We start from the raw sequence: 22426 nt of genomic DNA, 5'->3' as shown, positions 1-22426 counted from the left end.
GTGGACGGAGGAGGCCGCAGGGTTTTTATCGCAGAGGAACGGGTGAAATGGGCTGGATGGGCTGAAAGTAGTTTGGGCTTAATTATCACTGTATCAGAAAGTTTTAGATGAAACTTGTGTACTGGGCTGTTTTAGATACATGCTTGTTTAGCTAAGATTTTTATTGTTGGTGGATCATAATAGTGTGTACTCATAAGCAGACACTCCTATTTTTCAGATTAGTTGGGTATAAAGTAGGGGTGAAAACGAGCCGAGCCGAATCGAGCTCGACTCGTCCATCTAGCGAGCTCGAAAAAGCGATTCAGTTCGGCTCGCTCCGGGCTCGCGAGCCGGCTCGCCGAGCCAACAGTTTAACCATAGGTAATCTCTTAACCATCCCATCAAATAAGTGGAGGATTCATTAAATTGTGAAACGTTGCCCTGCCATAATGTAATGTGTTTCCAATGCCAATAAAAAGTAACCCATCCAATGGTATTTAACATCCAGAAAACTGCCAAATAAAACGCATCCCAAGCAGAAATATCACAAGTACCGCCGCGCTCTGGGCCGTCGCAAGGAAAACTATACCCGAAATCCTTTTTATCCGGCATTAATTTGGAACCGCGTGCATCTAAAGCACCCTTTACTAAAATCAATGTAGTTGTATGCAAACCTAGAGCAATAGCATGATGAACCAAGAAATCCCCAGGTCCTATTGTTAAGAAAAGCGAATTACTATTCTCATTAACAGCATTCAACCATCCGGGCAACCATATGTTTCGACCTGCATTGAAAGCGGGGCCATTCGTTGAAGATAAGAGTATATCGAACCCATATGTCGTAATACCATGAGCAGATTGTATCCATTGGGCAAATATAGGTTCAATCAAGATTTGCTTTTCTGGAGTACCAAAAGCAAGCATAACGTCGTTATGAACATAAAGGCCCAAGGTATGGAATCCTAGGAAGAGGCTAGCCCAACTTAAATGAGATATGATAGCTTCCTTATGGTCTAACATTCTTGCCAATACATTATCTTCATTCTGTTCCGGATTGTAATCCCTAATGAAAAAAATGGCTCCATGAGCAAAAGCCCCTGTCATGATGAACCCTGCAATGTATTGGTGATGAGTATATAAAGCAGCTTGAGTAGTAAAGTCTTGTGCTATGAATGCATAAGCAGGTAAAGAGTACATATGTTGAGCTACTAAGGAAGTAATAACCCCTAAGGAAGCTAGAGCAAGGCCTAATTGAAAATGAATCGAATTATTGATTGTATCATAAAGGCCTTTATGCCCACGTCCTAATCGACCCCCCGGAGGAGTATGTGCTTCTAAAAGATCTTTGATACTGTGCCCAATTCCGAAGTTAGTTCGATACATATGACCGGCAATGAGAAAAATAAATGCAATAGCTAAATGATGATGAGCAATATCGGTCAGCCACAAACTTTGTGTTTGTGGATGGAATCCCCCAAGAAGGGTCAGAATGGCAGTTCCGCCTTTACACTCTTATTAATATGATGTACCAGTCCTAAACCCATTTATATGGGAATTTTGGATAAGATTAGGTAGAGGTTGTAAGTCCTATTGCAAGAATAGTCTACTTTTTATAATAGAATCCTCGTTTTTATGAGAATTCTATTATAAAAAAAAGTTCTTTGATAGGAAAAGAATACTTAGGACACAATATACCAAAAACTTTTGTTCTATATAATGATAATGGAGGGATTCGTTCTAAGAATATTGTACCGAGGAATTCGACACATAAAAGTACATTTATTAATTAATCCGAATTATTCATTCATATTAAATAATTGGAATTTCTTTTGGATAGTTCAATTCAGATTATTTCAAAATCTTATTATTTGTTTGCTTGTTGCCCAGAAAAACCTTTTGGTTTTGGATGCTCGTTGCCCCTAGAAAATGATCTTGATTTTGCTAAAGAATAAGATTGTACTATGGAAAAATAAGTCTTTTTTTCCAAAGATTTTTACGAATACGCTTTTTTGACATCGAAGTACGTTTTTTTGGAACTGCCATTCAAAAAGGGAATTACTTTTTTCTAGTTGTATGTGAAAGACATCTATTGCCACAAATCAATCCTTCTTTCCTGTACTTGAAGGCGAATTAGCAAGGGAATGAATCTGATGAAGCTGTTCCTCCGCTAGAATAAGGGGGGCATGATCGCTGATGCAGAAAATCTCTCCCGGGGTGAGACCCAATAACGAAAATCCATGAAGCAGTGAAAATATAGCCTGGTTAGAGTGCCCTCCCTCTCCTTTAATTTGTCATAGTTTGTTTGATTTATCAATGCGAAGAGTGAATAAAAAAATTGAACTAGTGCGCTAAGTACGTTGCTACAGACCGGAATGGAGAATGGCAATAGCATTTGGAAGGGAGTGTTTCTATTTCAATAATTAGACAACAGCCGTCAGTCAAAATACTGATATCCCCCTCGTTCACTTAAGTGGTAAGAAATGCTTTAGGTGAACATGCATGCAGCAATAATTGTGAGTGCTTCCCCAGAGGCAGAAGCTGAGTCTACAAAAAGGTGGGAGCATAAAATGTAGGTGAGTCAATTGCGTGTGGCCTTCAAGTATTTCGTATTGTAACAATATTCAATCGGCATCCAAACAAAGGTGCATGTACGGTTCCTAAGGGATACAATTTTGTCCTAATCAACCAAACAAGCAACGGATTGAGCAACTAGCGCTAGGCGCATCCGTTTTCTTGAATAATATAATAAAGAGAAAATATCTGAAATCAAATTCAATATAGAATTTGGAATAGATTCTATTAAAAAAATCCATTTGCGAATTAGAGAAATAAAAAGAAAGTTCAATAAATTCTATAATCCTATTTAAGAATATCATTTAGTTAAGCATATCAAGCTAACTTTATCTTTATGAAATTCTAGTATTTTTTTTTCTATCTAAGTGGAACTTCCAATTTAGAACTAGTTAATAACTAAGATTAATAATTAAGATCTGACATTTTACAGATTCCCTATATATATTTTTATTTGTTACACTATTTCTGTTATGTAAGCCCACTTAGCTCAGAGGTTAGAGCATCGCATTTGTAATGCGAGGGTCATCGGTTCAAATCCGATAGTCGGCTTTTTTTCTATCGATGTTCTATGAACAAGAATTTCTCTTTTTCTCCGAATAAAATGGGGAATCCAGGGTCTATTATGTCGTTTTACCTTACAATTTTGCTAGATACAAAGCATAAAAATAAATAATATATATACAAAAAATCCAGATGTTGATGAAATTCCATTTTTTGTGTTACTCCATTTTTTGTGTTACTTTAGTAGATTTTACTTTGTTTATCCTTTAGTTTAATTCTGTTTGAATTTCGCTGTATTCTGTAATGTAAATAGAACGAAATTTATTGTGTAAAATGAAATTTCAATAAAATAAAAAAGGAGTCTTCATGTCCCGTTATCGAGGGCCTCGTTTAAAAAAAACACGCCGTCTGGGAGCTTTACCAGGACTCAGTAGAAAACGCCTAAATCCGGAAGTAATCAGAAAAAGAAATTCCATTCTGGAAAAAAAGAGCAATATCGTATTCGTCTTCAAGAAAAACAGAAATTGTGTTTTCATTATGGTCTGACAGAACGACAATTACTTAGATATGTACATATCGCTGGAAAAGCAAAAACCTAACCATAAATAGAAATCTGCTAACTAAATTATAATATAAAATCTTAAAAATATTTTAGATAACATATTTTAAATTAGTAAAATAGATATATCACGAATATAATATAGAAAATAGATTATTTTTGTATAGTAATCTCAAATAACATAAATTATTATCTACTCGGTACTAATATTATATGCTAATTAAGATTTTATGTAACAAATTGTTGTTGGGTCAAGCCACAAACCAGCTCGCGAGCTGCACCGAGCCGAGCCAAGCTGGCTCGCTCTTTTCACGAGCCACAAAAACAGGCTTGGCTCGAGCTCGTTCTGAGCGTCGAGCTGAGCCGAGCTGCTGCGAGCTTGAGCTTTTTTTCCAGCCATAGCCCTATATAAAGTATCGTTTTATCTTCTTTTTTCTTAGTGCAGGTAGTGTTATTTTTCAATTTCTTTCGTATCAGTCGTTTTTTCCTATTTTCTAGAGCTATGTGTTTGCCAAATTGAGCTTAGGCCAACTAACACGATTCAACAATACACTAGCTGAATGCCCGTGCGTTGCAACGGGAATATATAATACCAGTATACTATGATAACTTATATACAAAATGTGTGTTATATCGTTATGAGAAAATATTTCATAACCAATTTGTGATTCTAGCCATACATAAATTTTGTTATTTATAATTTATCTGTTTCACCACTACATTGCAACCATCAGTATCATGCAAACTTCGATATATGTTACGATTTGCATTGGTCTCATTATTGGAGAGCACGTTCCACACATATCGGAAGAAATTTTCTCGTACATCGTTAGTCATCAGACATGTACCACCATACGCTTTTGCTTAAACAAAAATGCAAGTGTGTGTTTGCGAAGAGAATTAAAGGCAAGTCGACACAAAAGCTACCTCAACGGTGGCGAGGATGACAAACTGGTCATTGTTGTCGGTTCTCCCCTGCGTCACCTCTGGCGCCAAGATGACGCCACAGTCCTCGATATAGTAGTCGTCGAACGCGCGCGACATACCGAGTACTGATGCCTCTTGGCTAGGCTGTAAAACGAAGTGCACCCCAGGCTCATCAGCAAGGTAGTACCCCTGGCCGTTGCACCACCGGATGCGCTACTCCTCTACATACGTGTTCGAGGATACTCATACAACGTCAGCAACGACCATCGTCTCAGCACACAAGAATTCATGACCAGTCAGTAGCGACTTACGTGGCAGGTTGGGCTTCAGGTGGACGATGAGCTGGACGACGTGATGGCGTCGTCGTCGAATGCGGTGCCTAGAACAACCCGAGAGTCGCCGACGTTGGCGACGACCATGAGGTCCCCTGCTTGACGATTGACAACGCGGAGCAGCCGCTCTGCACCACGTCCAAGCGGCGGCTGCGCTAGAGCTTGTCGTACATAGCGGCACATGCGGCCACGTAGGACTGTTTCTAGAGGTCGAACTGACAGTCGCCAAGTTTCTTCTTGTCGTCGATGAGCGACCCCAACGCGAGTGCCTCCTACTAATCGTGTTTGTTCGGGGTTTTCAAGTAAGAAACATGAATTCATGTTTGGCGTTGGTTTATAAAAATGACTCACAAGTCAGATCCATGGAAAAAATATTACGAAGAATAAATATCACGCATACAAAAAAAGAATTTAAGTTGAAAACATTATTCAAATAAAAGAAATTGCATGCAAGGCTCTTCTTTAAATACTACTCCCTTCATCCAAAAATATAATTCAAGAATCTCGGTGATACTTATCTACTATTACGCATTGTGCAAGGGTAGCAGGTGGGCTTGGAGAGAGATGTAGTAGATGTGTTTTCTGTTATAGATGTAGACATAAACACACATGTGGTGTAGTGGTAGCTACCGGTAGCATTTGCTTGAGAGGTTGTGGGTTAAAATCCCTTTGGGGCCATGTTTATTTTTTTAAATTTAGCTAGGCGTTGGCTGTACGGGGGAATGGGAATGGGAACATGGGAATGGACTGTGTGCGGGGAGGAGGGAATCGGAATACAGGGGAATGAGAATGAGAACATGGGAATGGACTGTGTGCGGGGAGGAGGGAATCGGAAAGACAGAACTTTAATTTAGCTAGGCGTTGGCTGTACGGGTGAATGAGAATAGGAAATGGGAATGGACTGTGTGCGGAGAGGAGGGAATCGGAAAGGCAGAACACGGAATGAGCAGAACGCGGAATGGCCGACTACTATTGCAGTCTTAATAAGTACTCCCTCCGTTTCTTTTTATTTGTCGCTGGATAGTGTAAAATTGCACTATCCAGCGACAAATAAAAAGAAACGGAGGGAGTAGTAGAGATTTAAAACCAATTAACGATGAACCCGTTCTGTCATGTTCGGCAGCATGATGAGTTCCGGCCCTGTTAAAATAAATAAAAAATTATAAACACCAAGGAACTAGTGCTGGCCCTCACATAATTTTGTCGGCTTTTAAATAAATAAAAAAAACTAGGAGTATGTGTTATTGAAGAATCGAGTTATTAGACTAGTGCTGGCGGTACTAGCAGATCATAAGATGCACCGTGCTGCTCCCTTGTTTCCTGGCGGCCAACAAAATTATAAACACCAAGGAACTGACGCATTAGTTCTTCACACACACATATATATATATATATACACACACTAGGTGAGTGTCAGTGCATTACAACGGGAACATATAATAATATGATAACTTATATACAAAATGTGTCTTATATTATTATAAGAAAATGTTTCATAATCTATTTGTAATCCTGATCATACATAAATTTTGTTATTTTAATTTAGTTGTTTCACTACTACATTGCAACTATCAGTATCATGCAGACTTCGATATATGCCACGATTTGTATGGTCTCATCATTGAAGAGCACGTGCCACACCTGCCGGTACGAGTTCCCTCGTACATTGTCAGTCATTAGGTACGCACCACCATACACGCTTGCTTAAACAAAAAAGGCAAGTGTATATGTCTGCGAAGAGAATTAAAGGCAAGCTAGCACAAAAGCTACCCTGACGATGGCAAGTGGTCATTTCTATCGGTCCTCCTCTGCGTCACCTCTGGCGCCAAGATGACGCAACATACCTTGATATACTTGATATAGTAGTCGTCGAACGCGCACGACATGGCGAGTACCGATGACTCTTGGCTGGGCTGCCAAACGAAGTGCACCCCAGGCTCATCAGCGAGGTAGTACACCTAGTCATTGCACCACCGGATGTGCTACTCCTCTACATACATCTTGTTCGAGGACACTCACACAACATCAGCAACGGCCGTCGTCCCAGCGCACAAGAATTCATGGCCAGCCAGTAGCGACTTACGTGGCAGGTTGAGCTTCAGATGGATGATGAGCTGGACGGCGTGACAGCACCGTCATCAGATGTGATGCCTAGAACAACCCGAGAGTCGCCAACGTTGGGGACGACCATGAGGTCCCCCTGTTTGAATATGGACAGCGCGGTGCAGCCGCTCTGGACCACGTCCAAGCGGTGGCTGCGCCGGAGCTTGCCGAACACAGCGGCGCATGCGGACACGTAGGACTGCTTCCAGAGGTCGAACTTGAGAGCACCTAGAGGGGGGTGAATAGGTGATCCTGTAAAACTTAAAACTTATTGCCACAAAAACTTGGTTAAGTGTTAGTGCAATATAATCAAGTGGCTGGAGAGGAGTACTTGTGAAACACAGAAACCACAGAGAGAAATGGCACAGTAGACACAGTGGTTTATCCCGTGGTTCGGTCAAGTACAAAACTTGCCTACTCCACGTTGTGGCGTCCCAATGGACGAGGGTTGCACTCAACCCCTCTCAAGTGATCCAATGATCAACTTGAATACCACGGTGTTCCTTTGTCTTATCACCTTTCACATTTGCGAGGAATCTCCACAAGTTGGAGTCTCTCGCCATTACAACAAATATCAAAGTGAAAGCACTAGAGTAAGGGAGGGAAACAAAACACACAAATCCCAGCAATACGCACACACACAAGCCAAGACTTGAGCTCAAATGAAACACAACAAGTTCACCACTAGAACGGAGCTCAAATCACTAAGAACGTCAATCGAGTGTGCGAGGATGGAGTGCGAGAGTCTTAGAATGTTTAGAGTATGCTTAGTGTACTCCTTCATGCGCCTAGGGGTCCCTTTTATAGCCCCAAGGCAGCTAGGAGCCGTTGAGAGCAATCCAGGAAGGCAATTCTTGCCTTCTGTCGGGTGGCGCACCGGACAGTCCGGTGTGCCACCGGACAGGCACTGTTCAGTGTCCGGTGCAGATTGCTTTCCTAAATTGGCGCAGCCGACCGTTGAAGATTTGGAGCCGTTGGCGCACCGGACACTGTCCGGTGTGCACCGGACACTGTCCGGTGTGCACCGGACAGTCCGATGCTCCCATCTGACCGTTGGCTCGGCCACGCGTCATGCGCGGATTGCACGGCCGACCGTTGGCTCACCGGACAGTCCGGTGCACCACCGGACAGTCCGGTGATTTTTAGTCGTACGCCGCCGTCGAGACCCGAGAGCAGCCAGTTGACCAGACGCTAGTCTGGCGCACCGGACACTATCCGGTGCACCACCGGACACTGTCCGGTGCACCCAGACTGCACAGAGTCTTGGCTGCTCCAGCCAAGTCTTTTTCCCTTTGTATTTTCTCTGATTCTAGCACTTAGACAAATATGTTAGTACACAAAAAACAATGTACTAAGTCTATAATCATACCTTATTGATGATTTGCACTTCATCCACCATTTTGCACAATTTATACTTAAGTCATTTGTGTTGGGCACTTAATCACCAAAATACTTAGAAATGGCCCAAGGGCACATTTCCCTTTCAATCTCCCCCTTTTTGGTGATTTATGCCAACACAACAAAAAGCAACACATATAAGTGCAACATCAATGCAAATGAGATCAAGATTTGTTTTTGATTCAAATTTGGTATATTTGGATCATTCTTTGCCACTACTTGGTTTGTTTTTGTAAATCAAACTCAAATTCCTATCTCTAAGTCAAACACACTCGTTGAGACATAAGGAGAGGTATTCCAAGAGAAATTGATCAAAGATTCAAAAACTCTCCATTTTTCCCATAATCAAACATTCTCCCACAAGAGACCAACTTTTGACAAAAAGAGACAATAAGAGAATTTTGACAAAACAAAGACTCTAACTCTACTGTTTTCAAAATTCTCAAGTGGTAGCTGATCCATTTGCTTGCTTTGGCCTTAATTTCTCCCCCTTTGGCATCAAGCACCAAAACGGGATCATCTTTGGCCCTTTAACCTCATTGCCTCACCAAAATCGTTAATGAAGAGCAAAAAGGCAATAAGAGCAAGGAGATGAACTTGGAGTTAATTACCCTCTCATCAAAGTGCAGTGGAAGTCTTTCATGGTCCAAGTCCACCTTTCCCTTTCAATCCACTTGTGAGACTAAAACAAGTAAACTCAAATACAAGATTAGTCTCAAAGTGTCATGTTGTAGCATGCCTCCCCCTAAATAAGTGCATCACTTGCAAATGGACTTGTGAGGTCTGGGGATCATGTGTACAACTTGAGCACCATACATAAACAAGTCTCATAAATGCATAAAGTGACTTGATCAAAGGCATAAAACACATGTATGCTATAAATCAATCCAAGTTACGCGAATCTAAGACATTTAGCTCACTACGCAGCCTGCAAAAGGTCTTCTCATCTAAAGGCTTGGTAAAGATATCGGCTAGCTGGTTCTCGGTGCTAACATAAAACACTTCGATATCTCCCTTTTGCTGGTGGTCTCTCAAAAAGTGATGCCGGATGTCTATGTGCTTAGTGCGCCTGTGTTCAACAGGATTATCTGCCATGAGGATTGCACTCTCATTATCACATAGGAGTGGGACTTTGCTCAGATTGCAGCCAAAGTCCCGGAGGGTTTGCCTCATCCAAAGTAGTTGCACGCAACACTGTCTTGCGGCAACATACTCGGCCTCAGCGGTGGATAGGGCAACGGAAGTTTGTTTCTTTGAACTCCAAGACACCAGGGATCTTCCTAGGAATTGGCACGTCCATGATGTACTCTTCCTATCGACCTTACATCCAGCATAATCGGAGTCTGAGTATCCATTTAAGTCAAAGGTTGACCCCTTTGGATACCAGATCCCGAAGCAAGGCATAGCAACTAAATATCTAAGGATTCGCTTAACGGCCACAAGGTGACACTCCCTTGGGTCGGATTGAAATCTAGCACACATGCATACGCTTAGCATAATATCCGGTCTACTCGCACATAGATAAAGCAAAGAACCTATCATAGACCGGTATGCCTTTTGATCAACGGACTTACCTCCTTTGTTGAGGTCGACAAGTCCGTCGGTTCCCATTGGAGCCTTTGCGGGTTTGGCGTCCTTCATCCCAAACCGCTTGATCAAGTCTTGCGTGTACTTCGTTTGGGAGATGAAGGTGTCCTCCTTGAGTTGCTTCACTTGGAACCCAAGGAAGTAGTTCAACTCGCCCATCATCGACATCTCAAATTTTTGAGTCATCACCCTGCTAAACTCTTCACAAGACTTTTGGTTAGTAGAACCAAATATTATGTCATCGACATAAATTTGGCATACAAATAAGTCGCCATCACAAGTCTTAGTGAATAAAGTTGGATCGGCTTTCCCAACCTTGAAAGCATTAGCAATTAGAAAGTCTCTAAGGCATTCATACCATGCTCTTGGGGCTTGCTTAAGTCCATAGAGCGCTTTAGAGAGCTTACACACGTGGTCGGGGTACCGTTCATCCTCAAAGCCAGGGGGTTGCTCTACGTACACCTCCTCCTTGATTGGCCCGTTGAGGAAAGCGCTCTTCACATCCATTTGGAACAACCTGAAAGAATTGTGAACAGCATAGGCTAACAAAATGCGAATAGATTCTAGCCTAGCCACAGGAGCAAAAGTCTCCTCAAAGTCCAAACCTGTGACTTGGGCATAACCTTTTGCCACAAGTCTAGCCTTGTTCCTTGTCACCACCTCGTGCTCGTCCTGTTTGTTGCGGAACACCCACTTGGTTCCCACAACGTTTTGCTTGGAACGAGGCACCAGTGTCCAAACTTCATTTCGCTTGAAGTTATTGAGCTCTTCTTGCATGGCCAACACCCAGTCCGGATCTAGCAAGGCCTCTTCTACCCTGAAAGGCTCAATAGAAGAGACAAAAGAGTAATGCTCACAAAAATTTGCTAATCTAGAGCGAGTAGTTACTCCCTTGCTTATATCACCCAAAATTTGATTGACGGGATGATTTATTTGAATCGTCGCTCGGACTTGAGTTGGAGGGGCTCGTGGTTCCTCTTCCTCCATCACTTGATCATCTTGTGCTCCCCCTAGATCACACGCCTCTTCTTGATGAACCTATTCATCGTCTTGGGTTGGGGGATGCACCATTGTTGAGGAAGAAGGTTGATCTTGCTCCTTTTGTTCCTATGGTCACACATCTCCAATCGCCATGGTACGTATTGCGGTCGTTGGAACATCATCTTCATCTACATCATCAAGATCAACTTGCTCTCTTGGAGAGCCATTAGTCTCATCAAATACAACATCGCTAGAGACTTCAACCAAACCCGATGATTTGTTAGAGACCCTATACGCCTTTGTATTTGAGTCATAACCTAACAAAAACCCTTATACAGCTTTGGGAGCAAATTTGGAACTCCTACCTTTCTTCACTAGAATGTAGCATTTACTCCCAAATACACGAAAGTATGATACGTTGGGTTTGTTATCGGTTAGGAGTTCGTATGACGTCTTCTTAAGGAGGCGATGAAGGTAGACCCGGTTTATGGCGTGGCAAGCCGTGTTCACGGCTTCTGACCAAAACCGCTCGGGCGTCTTGAACTCTCCAAGCATCGTCCTCGCCATGTCTATGAGCGTCCTGTTCTTCCTCTCTACCACACTGTTTTGCTGTGGTGTGTAGGGAGCGGAGAACTCGTGCTTGATTCCTTCCTCCTCAAGGTACTCCTCCACTTGAAGGTTCTTGAATTCGGACCCGTTGTCGCTTCTTATCTTTTTCACCTTGAGCTCAAATTCATTTTGAGCTCTCCTTAGGAAGCGCTTAAGGGTCCCTTGGGTTTCTGTTTTATCCTGCAAGAAGAATACCCAAGTGAAGCGGGAAAAATCATCAACAATAACAAGACCATACTTACTTCCCCCGATGCTGAGGTAGGCGACGGGTCCGAAGAGGTCCATATGAAGTAGCTCCAAAGGTCTTGATGTGGTCATCACATTTTTGCTATGATGAGTACTTCCCACCTATTTACCTGCTTGACAAGCTGCACAAGGTCTATCTTTTTCAAAAGTTACATTTGTTAGACCTAACACATGTTCTCCCTTTAGAAGTTTGTGAAGGTTCTTCGTCCCCACATGTGCTAGACGGCGATGCCACAGCCAGCCCATGCTAGTCTTAGCAATTAAGCATGCATCTAGACCGGTCTCATCTTTTGCAAAATCAACTAAATAGAGTTTGTTGTCTAGTACACCCTTAAATGCTAATGAACCATCACTCCTTCTAAAGACAGACACATCTACATTTGTAAATAAGCAATTGTAACCCATATTACATAATTGACTAATGGACAACAAGTTATACCCGAGCGATTCAACTAAAAACACATTAGATATGGAATGCTCGGATGAAATAGCTATCTTTCTTAGTCCTTTAACCTTGCCTTGATTCCCATCACCGAATATGATTGAATCTTGAGAATCTTTGTTCTTGGCGTAGGAGGTGAACATCTTCTTCTCCCCCGTCATGTGGTTTGTGCATCCGCTGTCGATAATCCAGCTTGAGCCCCCGGATGCATAAACCTGCAAGGTAAATTAGGCTTGGGTTTTAGGTACCCAACTCTTGTTGGGTCCTACAAGGTTAGTTATAATCGTCTTTGGGACCCAAATGCAAGTCTTGTCTCCCTTGCATTTGGCCCCCCACTTCCTAGCAATCACTTTCTTATTCTTACTACAAATTGCAGAGGAAGCATTACAAGCATGGTAAATTGTAGACAGTTCATTACTTACTTTCCTAGGCATATGAACAATATTTTTCCTAGGCATATTTCTACCATGCACAACAGAGGAACTAGAAGTAGTCATAGCATGTGAATCATAAGCATAGTTCCTATAAGCATTTCTAGAGAATTTTCTATCACTATATATGAAAGCATGATTCTTTTGACCACTATTAGCCATAGGGGCCTTCCCTTTCTTCTTGGCGGAGATGGGAGCCTTATGACTTGTTAAGTTCTTGGCGTCCCTTCGAAAGCCAAGTCCATCCTTAATAGAGGGGTGTCTACCAATAGTGTAGGCATCCCTTGCAAATTTTAGTTTATCAAAGTCATTTTTGCTAGTCTTAAGTTGGGCATTAAGACTAGCCACTTCACCATTTAATTTTGCAATAGTAGTAACGTGCTCAACACATGCATCAACATTAAAGTCCTTACACCTATTACAAATTACTACATGTTCAATACATGAGCTAGATTTATTAGCTACTTCTAACTTAGCATTTAAGTCATCATTGATACTTTTTAGACTAGAAATAGACTCATGACAAGTAGATAATTCACATGAAAGCATTTCATTTCTTTTAACTTCTAAAGCAAGATATTTTTGCACACTTACAAATTTATCATGCTCTTCATATAAAAGATCCTCTTGCTTTTCTAATAATCTATTCTTATCATTCAAAGCATCAATTAATTCATTGATCTTATCAATTTTAGTTCTATCTAAACCTTTGAATAAACTTGCGTAGTCTACTTCATCATCACTAGATTCATCATCACTTGAAGAAGCATATGTAATAGTATTTCGAGTGCTTACCTTCTTCTCCTTTGCCATGAGGCAGATGTGATGCTCGTTGGGGAAGAGAGACGATTTGTTGAAGGCAGTGGCGCCGAGTCCTTCGTCATCGGAGTCAGACGAGGAACAATCCGAGTCCCATTCTTTTCCAAGGTGTGCCTCGCCCTTAGCCTTCTTGTAAACCTTCTTGTTCTCTCTCTTCCCATTCTTTCCTTGTTCCTGGTCACTATCATTATCGAGATAGTTAGCAATAAAGTGACCAATCTTACCACACTTGAAGCAGGAGCGCTTTCCTTTCGTCTTGCTCTTGTTGGGATGCTCCTTGCGACCTTTGAGCGCCGTCTTGAAACGCTTGATGATGAGGGCCATTTCATCCTCATTTAGCCCGGCCGCCTCAACTTGCGCCACCTTGCTAGGTAGCCCTTCCCTGCTGCTTGTCGCTTTGGGAGCAACGGTTTGAGGCTCGTGGATCAGCATTGGGCCATTCAACGACTCATCAACATATCTTGCCTCCTTGATCATCATTCGCCCGCTTACAAACTTTCCGAGTATTTCCTCGGGCGTCATCTTGGTGTACCTAGGATTTTCACGAATAGAGTTTACAAGATGAGGATCAAGGACAGTGAAGGACCTTAGCTTAAGCCAGACGGCGTCGTGGTCTGTCCATCTCGTGCTTCCATAGCTCCTGATTTTGTTGACCAGGGTCTTGAGCCTGTTGTATGTTTAGGTTGGCTCCTCCCCCTGATCATTGTGAACCTTCCTAGTTCGCCTTCCACCAACTCCATCTTGGTGATCATGGTGGTGTCGTTCCCCTCATGTGAGATCTTGAGGGTGTCCCAAATTTGCTTGGCATTATCCAAGCTGCCCACCTTATGGTACTCTTCCCTGCACAAGGATGCTAAAAGAACAGTGGTAGCTTGTGCATTTTTGTGAATTTGTTTATTGATAAACATGGGATTATCTGTACTATCAAATTGCATTCCATTTTCTACTATCTCCCATATACTTGGATGAAGAGAGAACAAGTGGCTACAAATTTTGTGACTCCAAAATCCGTAGTCCTCTCCATCAAAGTGTGGAGGTTTACCAAGAGGAATGGAAAGCAAATGAGCATTCGAATTATGCGGAATGCGAGAATAATCAAAAGAAAAGTTTGAGTTGACCGTTTTCTTTTTCTTGTCGTCAACGTCTCTTTGGGAAGAGGAAGACTCGTCGCTGTCGTAGTAGACTATCTTCTTGATGCGTCTCTTCTTCTTCCCATCCTTCTTCTTGTGACTTGAGCCCGTGTCAGTGGGCTTGTCGTCTTTTGGCTCATTGATGAAGGACTTCTTCTCCTTGTCGTTGATCACCATCCCCTTTCCCTTAGGATCCATCCCTTCGGGCGATTAGTCCCTTTCGTGAAGAGAACGGCTCCGATACCAATTGAGAGCACCTAGAGGGGGGTGAATAGGTGATCCTGTAAAACTTAAAACTTATTGCCACAAAAACTTGGTTAAGCGTTAGTGCAATAGAATCAAGTGGCTGGAGAGGAGTACTTGTGAAACACAAAAACCACTGAGAGAAATGACACAGTAGACACAGTGGTTTATCCCGTGGTTCGGCCAAATACAAAACTTGCCTACTCCACATTGTGGCGTCCCAATGGACGAGGGTTGCACTCAACCCCTCTCAAGTGATCCAATGATCAACTTGAATACCACGGTGTTCCTTTGTCTTATCACCTTTCCCGTTTGCGAGGAATCTCCACAAGTTGGAGTCTCTTGCCCTTACAACAAATATCAAAGTGAAAGCACTAGAGTAAGGGAGGGAAACAACACACACAAATCCCAGCAATACGCGCACACACAAGCCAAGACTTGAGCTCAAATGAAACACAACAAGTTCACCACTAGAACGGAGCTCAAATCACTAAGAATGTCAATCGAGTGTGCGAGGATGGAGTGCATGAGTCTTAGAATGTTCAGAGTATGCTTGGTGTACTCCTCCATGCGCCTAGGGGTCCCTTTTATAGCCCCAAGGCAGCTAGGAGCCGTTGAGAGCAATCCAGGAAGGCAATTCTTGCCTTCTGTCGGGTGGCGCACCGGACAGTCCGGTGTGCCACCGGACAGGCACTGTTCAGTGTCCGGTGCAGATTGCTTTCCTAAATTGGCACAGCCGACCGTTGAAGATTTGGAGCCGTTGGCGCACCGGACACTGTCCGGTGTGCACCGGACAGTCCGGTGCTCCCATCTGATCGTTGGCTCGGCCACGCGTCACGCGCGGATTGCGCGGCCGACCGTTGGCTTGGCCGACCGTTGGCTCACCGGACAGTCCGGTGCACCACCGGACAGTCTGGTGATTTTTAGTCGTACGCCGCTGTCGAGACCCGAGAGCAGCCAGTTGACCAGACGCCAGCCTGGCGCACCGGACACTGTCTGGTGCAGCACCGAACACTGTCCAGTGCACCCAGACTGCACAGAGTCTTGGCTGCTCCAACCAAGTCTTTTTCTCTTTGTATTTTCTCTGATTCTAGCACTTAGACAAATATGTTAGTACACAAAAAACAATGTACTAAGTCTATAATCATACCTTATTGATGATTTGCACTTCATCCACCATTTTGCACAATTTATACTTAAGCCATTTGTGTTGGGCACTTAATCACCAAAATACTTAGAAATGGCCCAAGGGCACATTTCCCTTTCAATCTCCCCCTTTTTGGTGATTTATGCCAACACAACAAAAAGCAACACATAGAAGTGCAACATCAATGCAAATGAGATCAATATTTGTTTTTGATTTAAATTTGGCATATTTGGATCATTCTTTGCCACCACTTGGTTTGTTTTTGTAAATCAAACTCAAATTCCTATCTCTAAGTCAAACACACTCATTAAGACATAAGGAGAGGTATTCCAAGAGAAATTGATCAAAGATTCAAAAACTCCCCCTTTTCCCATAATCAAACATTCTCCCCACAAGAGACCAACTTTTGACAAAAAGAGACAATAAGAGAATTTTGACAAAACAAAGACTCTAACTCTACTGTTTTCAAAATTCTCAAGTGGTAGCTGATCCATTTGCTTGCTTTGGCTTTAATTTCTCCCCCTTTGGCATCAAGCACCAAAACGGTTTGTTCCCAAGGGCACATTTCCCTTTCAGAACTGGCAGTCACCAAGCTTCTTCTCGTCGTCGATGAGCAACGCCAACGCGAGCGCCTCCTGCCAGTGGTGTTTGTTCAGGGTTTCTAAGTAAGAAACATGGATTCATCTTTGGCGTTGGTTTATGAAAATGACTTACAAGTCAGATCCATGGAAAATATATTACGGAGAATAAATGTCACACATATAAAAAAGGAATTTAAGTTGAAAATATTATAAAAACAAAAGAAATTGCATGCAAGGCTCTTCTTTAAATACTACTGCCTCCGTCCAAAAATATAATTCAGTAATCTCGTTGATAATTATCTACTACTACACATTGTGCAAGGGTAGCAGGTGGGATTTGGGAGAGATGTAGTAGATATTTTTACTATAACAAATATTGACATAAACACACATGTGGTGTAGTGATAGCTACGAGCACATTTGCTTGAGGGGTCATGGGTTCGAATCCCATTGGGGCCACATTTGTGTTTTAGCTAGGCGTGGGATGCACGTGGGAATGAGAATGAGCTTTGTGAGAGGGGGAACGAGAAAGATAGTGCGGAGAGGGTGGAATGAGAATGACAGAACACGGAATGGCAGCCGGGAATAAGAATGGGCTTTGCGGAGAGGGCGGAATGGGAATGACAGAACACGGAATGGCAGACGGGAATAAGAATGGGCTTTGCGGGAAGGGGGAATGAGAAAGACAGAACACAGAATGACAGCCGGGAATGGAAATGGGCTTTACGGGAAGGACGGAATGAGAATGACAGCATATATATATAGTTTATGTATTAAGAGCCCTGGGCTCTCGATATTTAGAGGAAGCCCTGGTCGATTGGTGTCTTTTGGTCTAGCCATACCATCTAAATCTTTTTCAATTAAACCATATGAACTTTTATAAACTAGCCCATTTAAAAGCCCATTAATTTAGGCCAAACCAAAGTTCCACCAAATCCACACGTTTTGAACCCTAACATTTTCACAGCTCTAGCGAGACATACGGTCGCCGCCATTTCTTGGTCTCCCATCCTCATCTTCCTTGCAGTGTCGCCGCCCCGTGCGTCGCCATCAACCTCTCCACGGTGTATCTGGGCTCCACGGTGTATCTGGGCAACAACCTCACCCAGGACGGAGAGAGGCCGACATAGCAATGCGGCACCGGGATTAGCCCTGACCGCACCGGTCGATCCGCCGGGCAAAAGGCAGAACCACCACCAGGCCTCAGGTGTGGGTCGAGCGGTGGGTGACTAATTCGGCAAGATTCCTCAGCATGCATGTGTGTTTGTTAATCTGCCAAACCATTATTAGGTCATGATTAGGGGACACGTAAAGTATTAGGAAGAGAACTTTGTTAATTGCCTTTAGCTAGCATATGGTTTCGTATCCATCACTTGCGGCCAAAGTTGCATATTTTTTTTATAGTTTTTCCTGGCTGACTTTTTAGTTCAATCATTTTCTTTTCTTTCCTTTTCCCCCTCCGCCTTCCCATCCTAGCTTCCCGCTGTCAGATTGGATCAGATTTGATGCTCGTAAATATTTTAACTTTGTATGTTCTATTCTTAAATTTTTATCTTAATTGTTGCTGTAGCAGCAGGGAGAAAATACGATGAAAAGTGACGGATGGGTGTGAAGGTTGGTGCTCCTTGCTCTGTGCTATTAACTCTTCAGGTTTCCGCAGGCAAAAAATATACCTGCACAAATATGCATAAGGATGTCATTTTTAATTCTGTTACTGTTATATGCATTCCAATTTTCTCGTATATATAATTAATGATCGTGCCTCTGTTTGCATGTGCCTCATGGCTTCGGTTTGTTCATTCGTTCATTCGACAGAGCCATCCAATTCCGAGCCCACAACACTTTGCCAAACAAAAAGCTATCGCTCTTCATCCTTGATAGGCTACAGAAGTGAGTTGTTGCTCGTTGCATGCGAATGCTTATCACATTAATTAACTAAAGTATTAGTTCCTCCATTGTATTCTAACACGTAGCACTGCTAAGATAATAGTATTTGTTAGTTGCTAGTAATGGTCAGTTGTAGTGGCAAAATTGTTGGAATATTTTTGCTAAACAATTCAGGGTGGAGACAACCAATAGATTTTGTTGTGAACATTCATGTTATCTATATAGTTGAAAGTAATTGTTCTTTGTTACGGCATCATAAGTCCTTCCTTTTAGGACATATACAAGACACTAGTTTTAGTTGAATTTAGTTTAGTTAAAATGAGTTTAGTTCACTTGCTATGCTGATCTTCAGTTAACATTTAACATCATAATGTCTCATGCAGGTACCCCCGAATCCTCTGCATCCAGCACCTCATCAACCATCCCGGTAATGGTTATTTTTCCCTCATTCACTAATGCATTGGTTGAAACATCTAAAAGCCAATTTGTTTTTGTTGCAGTTCTATAAGTTCAATGAAGAACTAGCTTTGCTGCTTGTGTCTGCTGTTTTACAATGTTTGTTGTGAATTGTAGAGTGAAGCTCTGCTAATAGTAGACTTTAGCTGCCCATGCTTGTGAATGAAATTGTGATTGTGACTGAAATTATTTGTCTTTTGCTAATAATAGAAAACTGAATATCTGAAGCTTTGTGCTAATAACATAATAGCAATCCAGTCACATAGTTCAGTCACATACAAACAATTGAGTACCATACAACCATAGGTGAAACTGTGTGTTATGCTGAAACTATATGCTTGTAACTAAAACTACCGAATCTGCTATTTTTAGAATGGCATAGGTGAAACTGTGTCGAAGCTGATATTTTTATGCTTTTCATTTGTTTCTAGTTTGGCAATGAGGTTTTAGATATATATGATTACTAGAAGGCACTTATTTCATGTTTCCTATATTTTTCGTAGTAAGAGCCATGTACAAATTTGCATATTTTGGGAATAGAAACCATACAATTAGAGCATTGCAACTAGCTGTGAGGAACTTCGTAATGATGATAGAGGCTGAGAACAGGTAACACCATAGCTTTAAGGTGCATCTACAGCCTTACTATCGGCGCACTAGTTAAAAACTCCATATTGTGCCATGTTTGGATCTGTGTTTTTGCAACACCATATAGGATAATATGGGACTAATATTTTGCTGCCCGGGACAAGGCTAAAGAGATCTATAATTTAGAATGGGGGGAGTAGTGTGCATATTATAGTTTAAAAAATGTATGTGTTTTTGCATATTTTTGTCGTAATTCGATCTTCTAAATCAAGAGATTTTTATTTTGGTAATATGATATTCCAACTCAAGTTTACATTCAGTTTAGACTGTAGGTTCTGTCTACTTTTTTGTTCCGTTTTAGAGTATCACCTATACTCATGCAATTTTACAAGAAATATATGCAGTGGTCTGGAAAATACATGTTTTGTCATAACAGATTTCAGCACTATGTTTGCAACCTCTTTTGAAGTTACTCTATTACTGACAGAATAATGCATATGGTCTGAAAATGGAGAATTCGCTTTTCCTCAATGATTAACAGTTCATGTTACGTTTGCAGATATGGATGCGATGGTTTTCTCCACTTTAGGAAAGCTGGAAGAGCCTTTTGAACTCACTTTTTGTTTTGCTAACAGTGGTGTTATGGTGAAACATAGTTTTGCGTGTATGTACCAACAACTAAAATGTAAATACGATATTATCATAGTTGAGTACAGAAATAATTATCTCTTATATCTTATTGTAAAATCTAAAACAGTTCTCCTGTAGATGGTTAGCTTGCATTTTACGCTACAATTACCTCAGATCACTTCTTGTTGTATTTTACACCAATTTACGATATTTCTTGATGCGTTTTATGACAACATCGTGCGCAGAGAAATATATTCGGTCTACATTCGTTATTATGAAATAGATGAACGATTTACGCTAAAATTCGTACTCATTTACGTTGTTTTGGTTCACGTTTTACGCATAAATCCGTTCGAGCCAGAACTCGTGTACGACCGGTGATGCGCAATTTTCGCGCCGTAAATTTCGGCTTCATTCACCATTACGAAACAAATATACGATTTACACTAACAATCGTACTAATTTACGATGTTTCAGTGCACATTTACGCTGAAATCCATTTTAGCCAGAACCCACGCACGATCGGCCGCACGCAATTTTGACACCGTAATTTCAGGCCCCATTTGCTGTTACGAAACATATATATGATTTACGCTAAATTTCATACTCATTTACGCTGTTTTAGCTCACTTTTTACGCTGAAATCCATTCGAGCCAGAACCCACGCACGATCGGCTGCACACGATTTTCACGCCGTAATTTTGGGTCCCGTTTGCTGTTACAAAACATACATAGGATTTACGTTAAATTTCGTACTCATTTACGCTGTTTTAGCTCACGTTTTACGCTGGAATCTGCCCGAGCCAGAACCAGCACACAATCAGGCGCACGTGAGTGTACCTGACTGGGGCTTCCCATACTAATGGAAGCCCAGGGCTTCCATTACTATATATATATATATATATATATATATATATATATATATATATATATATATATATATATATATATATATATATATATATATATATATGTGTGTGTGTGTGTGTGTGTGTATGTATGTGTGCGCTGATACTGATACAGTTAAAGGTGGGATATAAGCTTGTGACTTTGGTAGCAACTGGCGCATGTGTTAGGTGACAAGATGGATCCTTCACCATATACATCTATTCTCTGCAACTTACGGAGACGACAAGAGCGCGAAAAACACGAGGAAATTCAGCAAATTAGGAGATCAAGGATCACTAGGTTGGCAGCCTTTGAAACAGGAAGATGTACTAATAAAAAAACAACAGCGCAAGGACAAGCATGAAGAGAGCAGGTAAGGCAGCTCCCGCAGTCTTCACATGGCTGACCGAGCATAGATTGAAAGAAACATGACAAGATCTATAGTTTAATGGATCATAATCCGCAAGTGTTCCCAAGAAAAGAAACTGGCATAGCAGGCGTTTCCAACGGGCAAAGTAAAAGAACGAATTCAAAACAACTGAAATTTAACATGTGTGCTATGCAACCTGCTGCGGCTGAACAGCGTCGTTAGTGTAGCCAGAGGGATGCAGATCAGCTAGAGATGACAATGGGTACCCGCGACCCGATACCCGATGGGTATTTACTCTATTAGGGTATGTATGTGGGCTAAATATTTTACCTGTGGGTCTGTTATTAGGCAAAAATCTTCACCCAATGGGTAAACGGGTATTAGAACGTTCCGCCTTCACCCATACCCGTGGGTATAAAATATCCAATATAAACTTAGCCCAAGCATGAACTTTAACTTTAGTCATCCATCTTTTTTACTATTTAACAACCTTTTAGACCATAATATCATAGAAGGCTCAACGACAATTTAATGACCATGTAATGGAACATGTAATGTGCTATGTAGTACTATCATAGTGTTATTACTTTATCCAATTATCTTTGGTGTGTTGAATGGATGGTTAAATAATGCTAGAAATTTTGTAATGGTATTTAGATGGATATACTTGACATTTGTATCATATAATATTTTAATAGATGTTTAGCTTTTGTGGGTACGGGTGACCCGATGGGTGACCCATACCCACATGGGTATGAGTATGGGGATAAATCCATACCCGCCAGTATATATGGGTGACCCGATGAGGTTATATTTGTGTCGTGGGTATGGGTATGGGGTAGTAATAACCGGTGGGTATTTACCCATTGCCATCTCTAAGATCAGCTGATCCGACAAAGATTCGGCCTTGGATCTCTTCTTCCCAAGCCCCGACACGCCCACCTGTCACACCCGGTGCGTCAAAGAAAACATCACATATAATAACAAAGTGTATATAGATAAATATCACAAGTATCAT

At 41.8% G+C, this 22426-nt stretch overlaps 1 protein-coding gene and 1 non-coding gene across 2 annotated transcripts; one reads left to right on the top strand and one right to left on the bottom strand.

Moving 5' to 3' along the window:
- Positions 1 to 206: 206 nt before the first annotated feature.
- Positions 207 to 20713, bottom strand: LOC118472294 (photosystem I P700 chlorophyll a apoprotein A2-like). The gene is made up of 2 exons (XM_035960279.1): positions 20671 to 20713; positions 207 to 1490 (listed from the first exon to the last, which is right to left on the bottom strand). The coding sequence occupies exons 1-2, from the start codon at positions 20711 to 20713 to the stop codon at positions 280 to 282; spliced, it is 1254 nt and encodes a 417-aa protein (XP_035816172.1). The 3' UTR covers positions 207 to 279.
- Positions 3030 to 3102, top strand: TRNAT-UGU (transfer RNA threonine (anticodon UGU)). The gene has a single exon. It is a non-coding gene; the product is annotated as a tRNA-Thr (tRNA).
- Positions 20714 to 22426: the final 1713 nt, after the last annotated feature.

The sequence above is a fragment of the Zea mays genome, chromosome 6, assembly GCF_902167145.1.
Source record: "Zea mays cultivar B73 chromosome 6, Zm-B73-REFERENCE-NAM-5.0, whole genome shotgun sequence".
NCBI lineage: Eukaryota > Viridiplantae > Streptophyta > Magnoliopsida > Poales > Poaceae > Zea > Zea mays.
The sequence above is the reverse complement of the archived record's forward strand: the minus strand, read 5'-3'. Positions and strand labels throughout refer to the sequence as shown.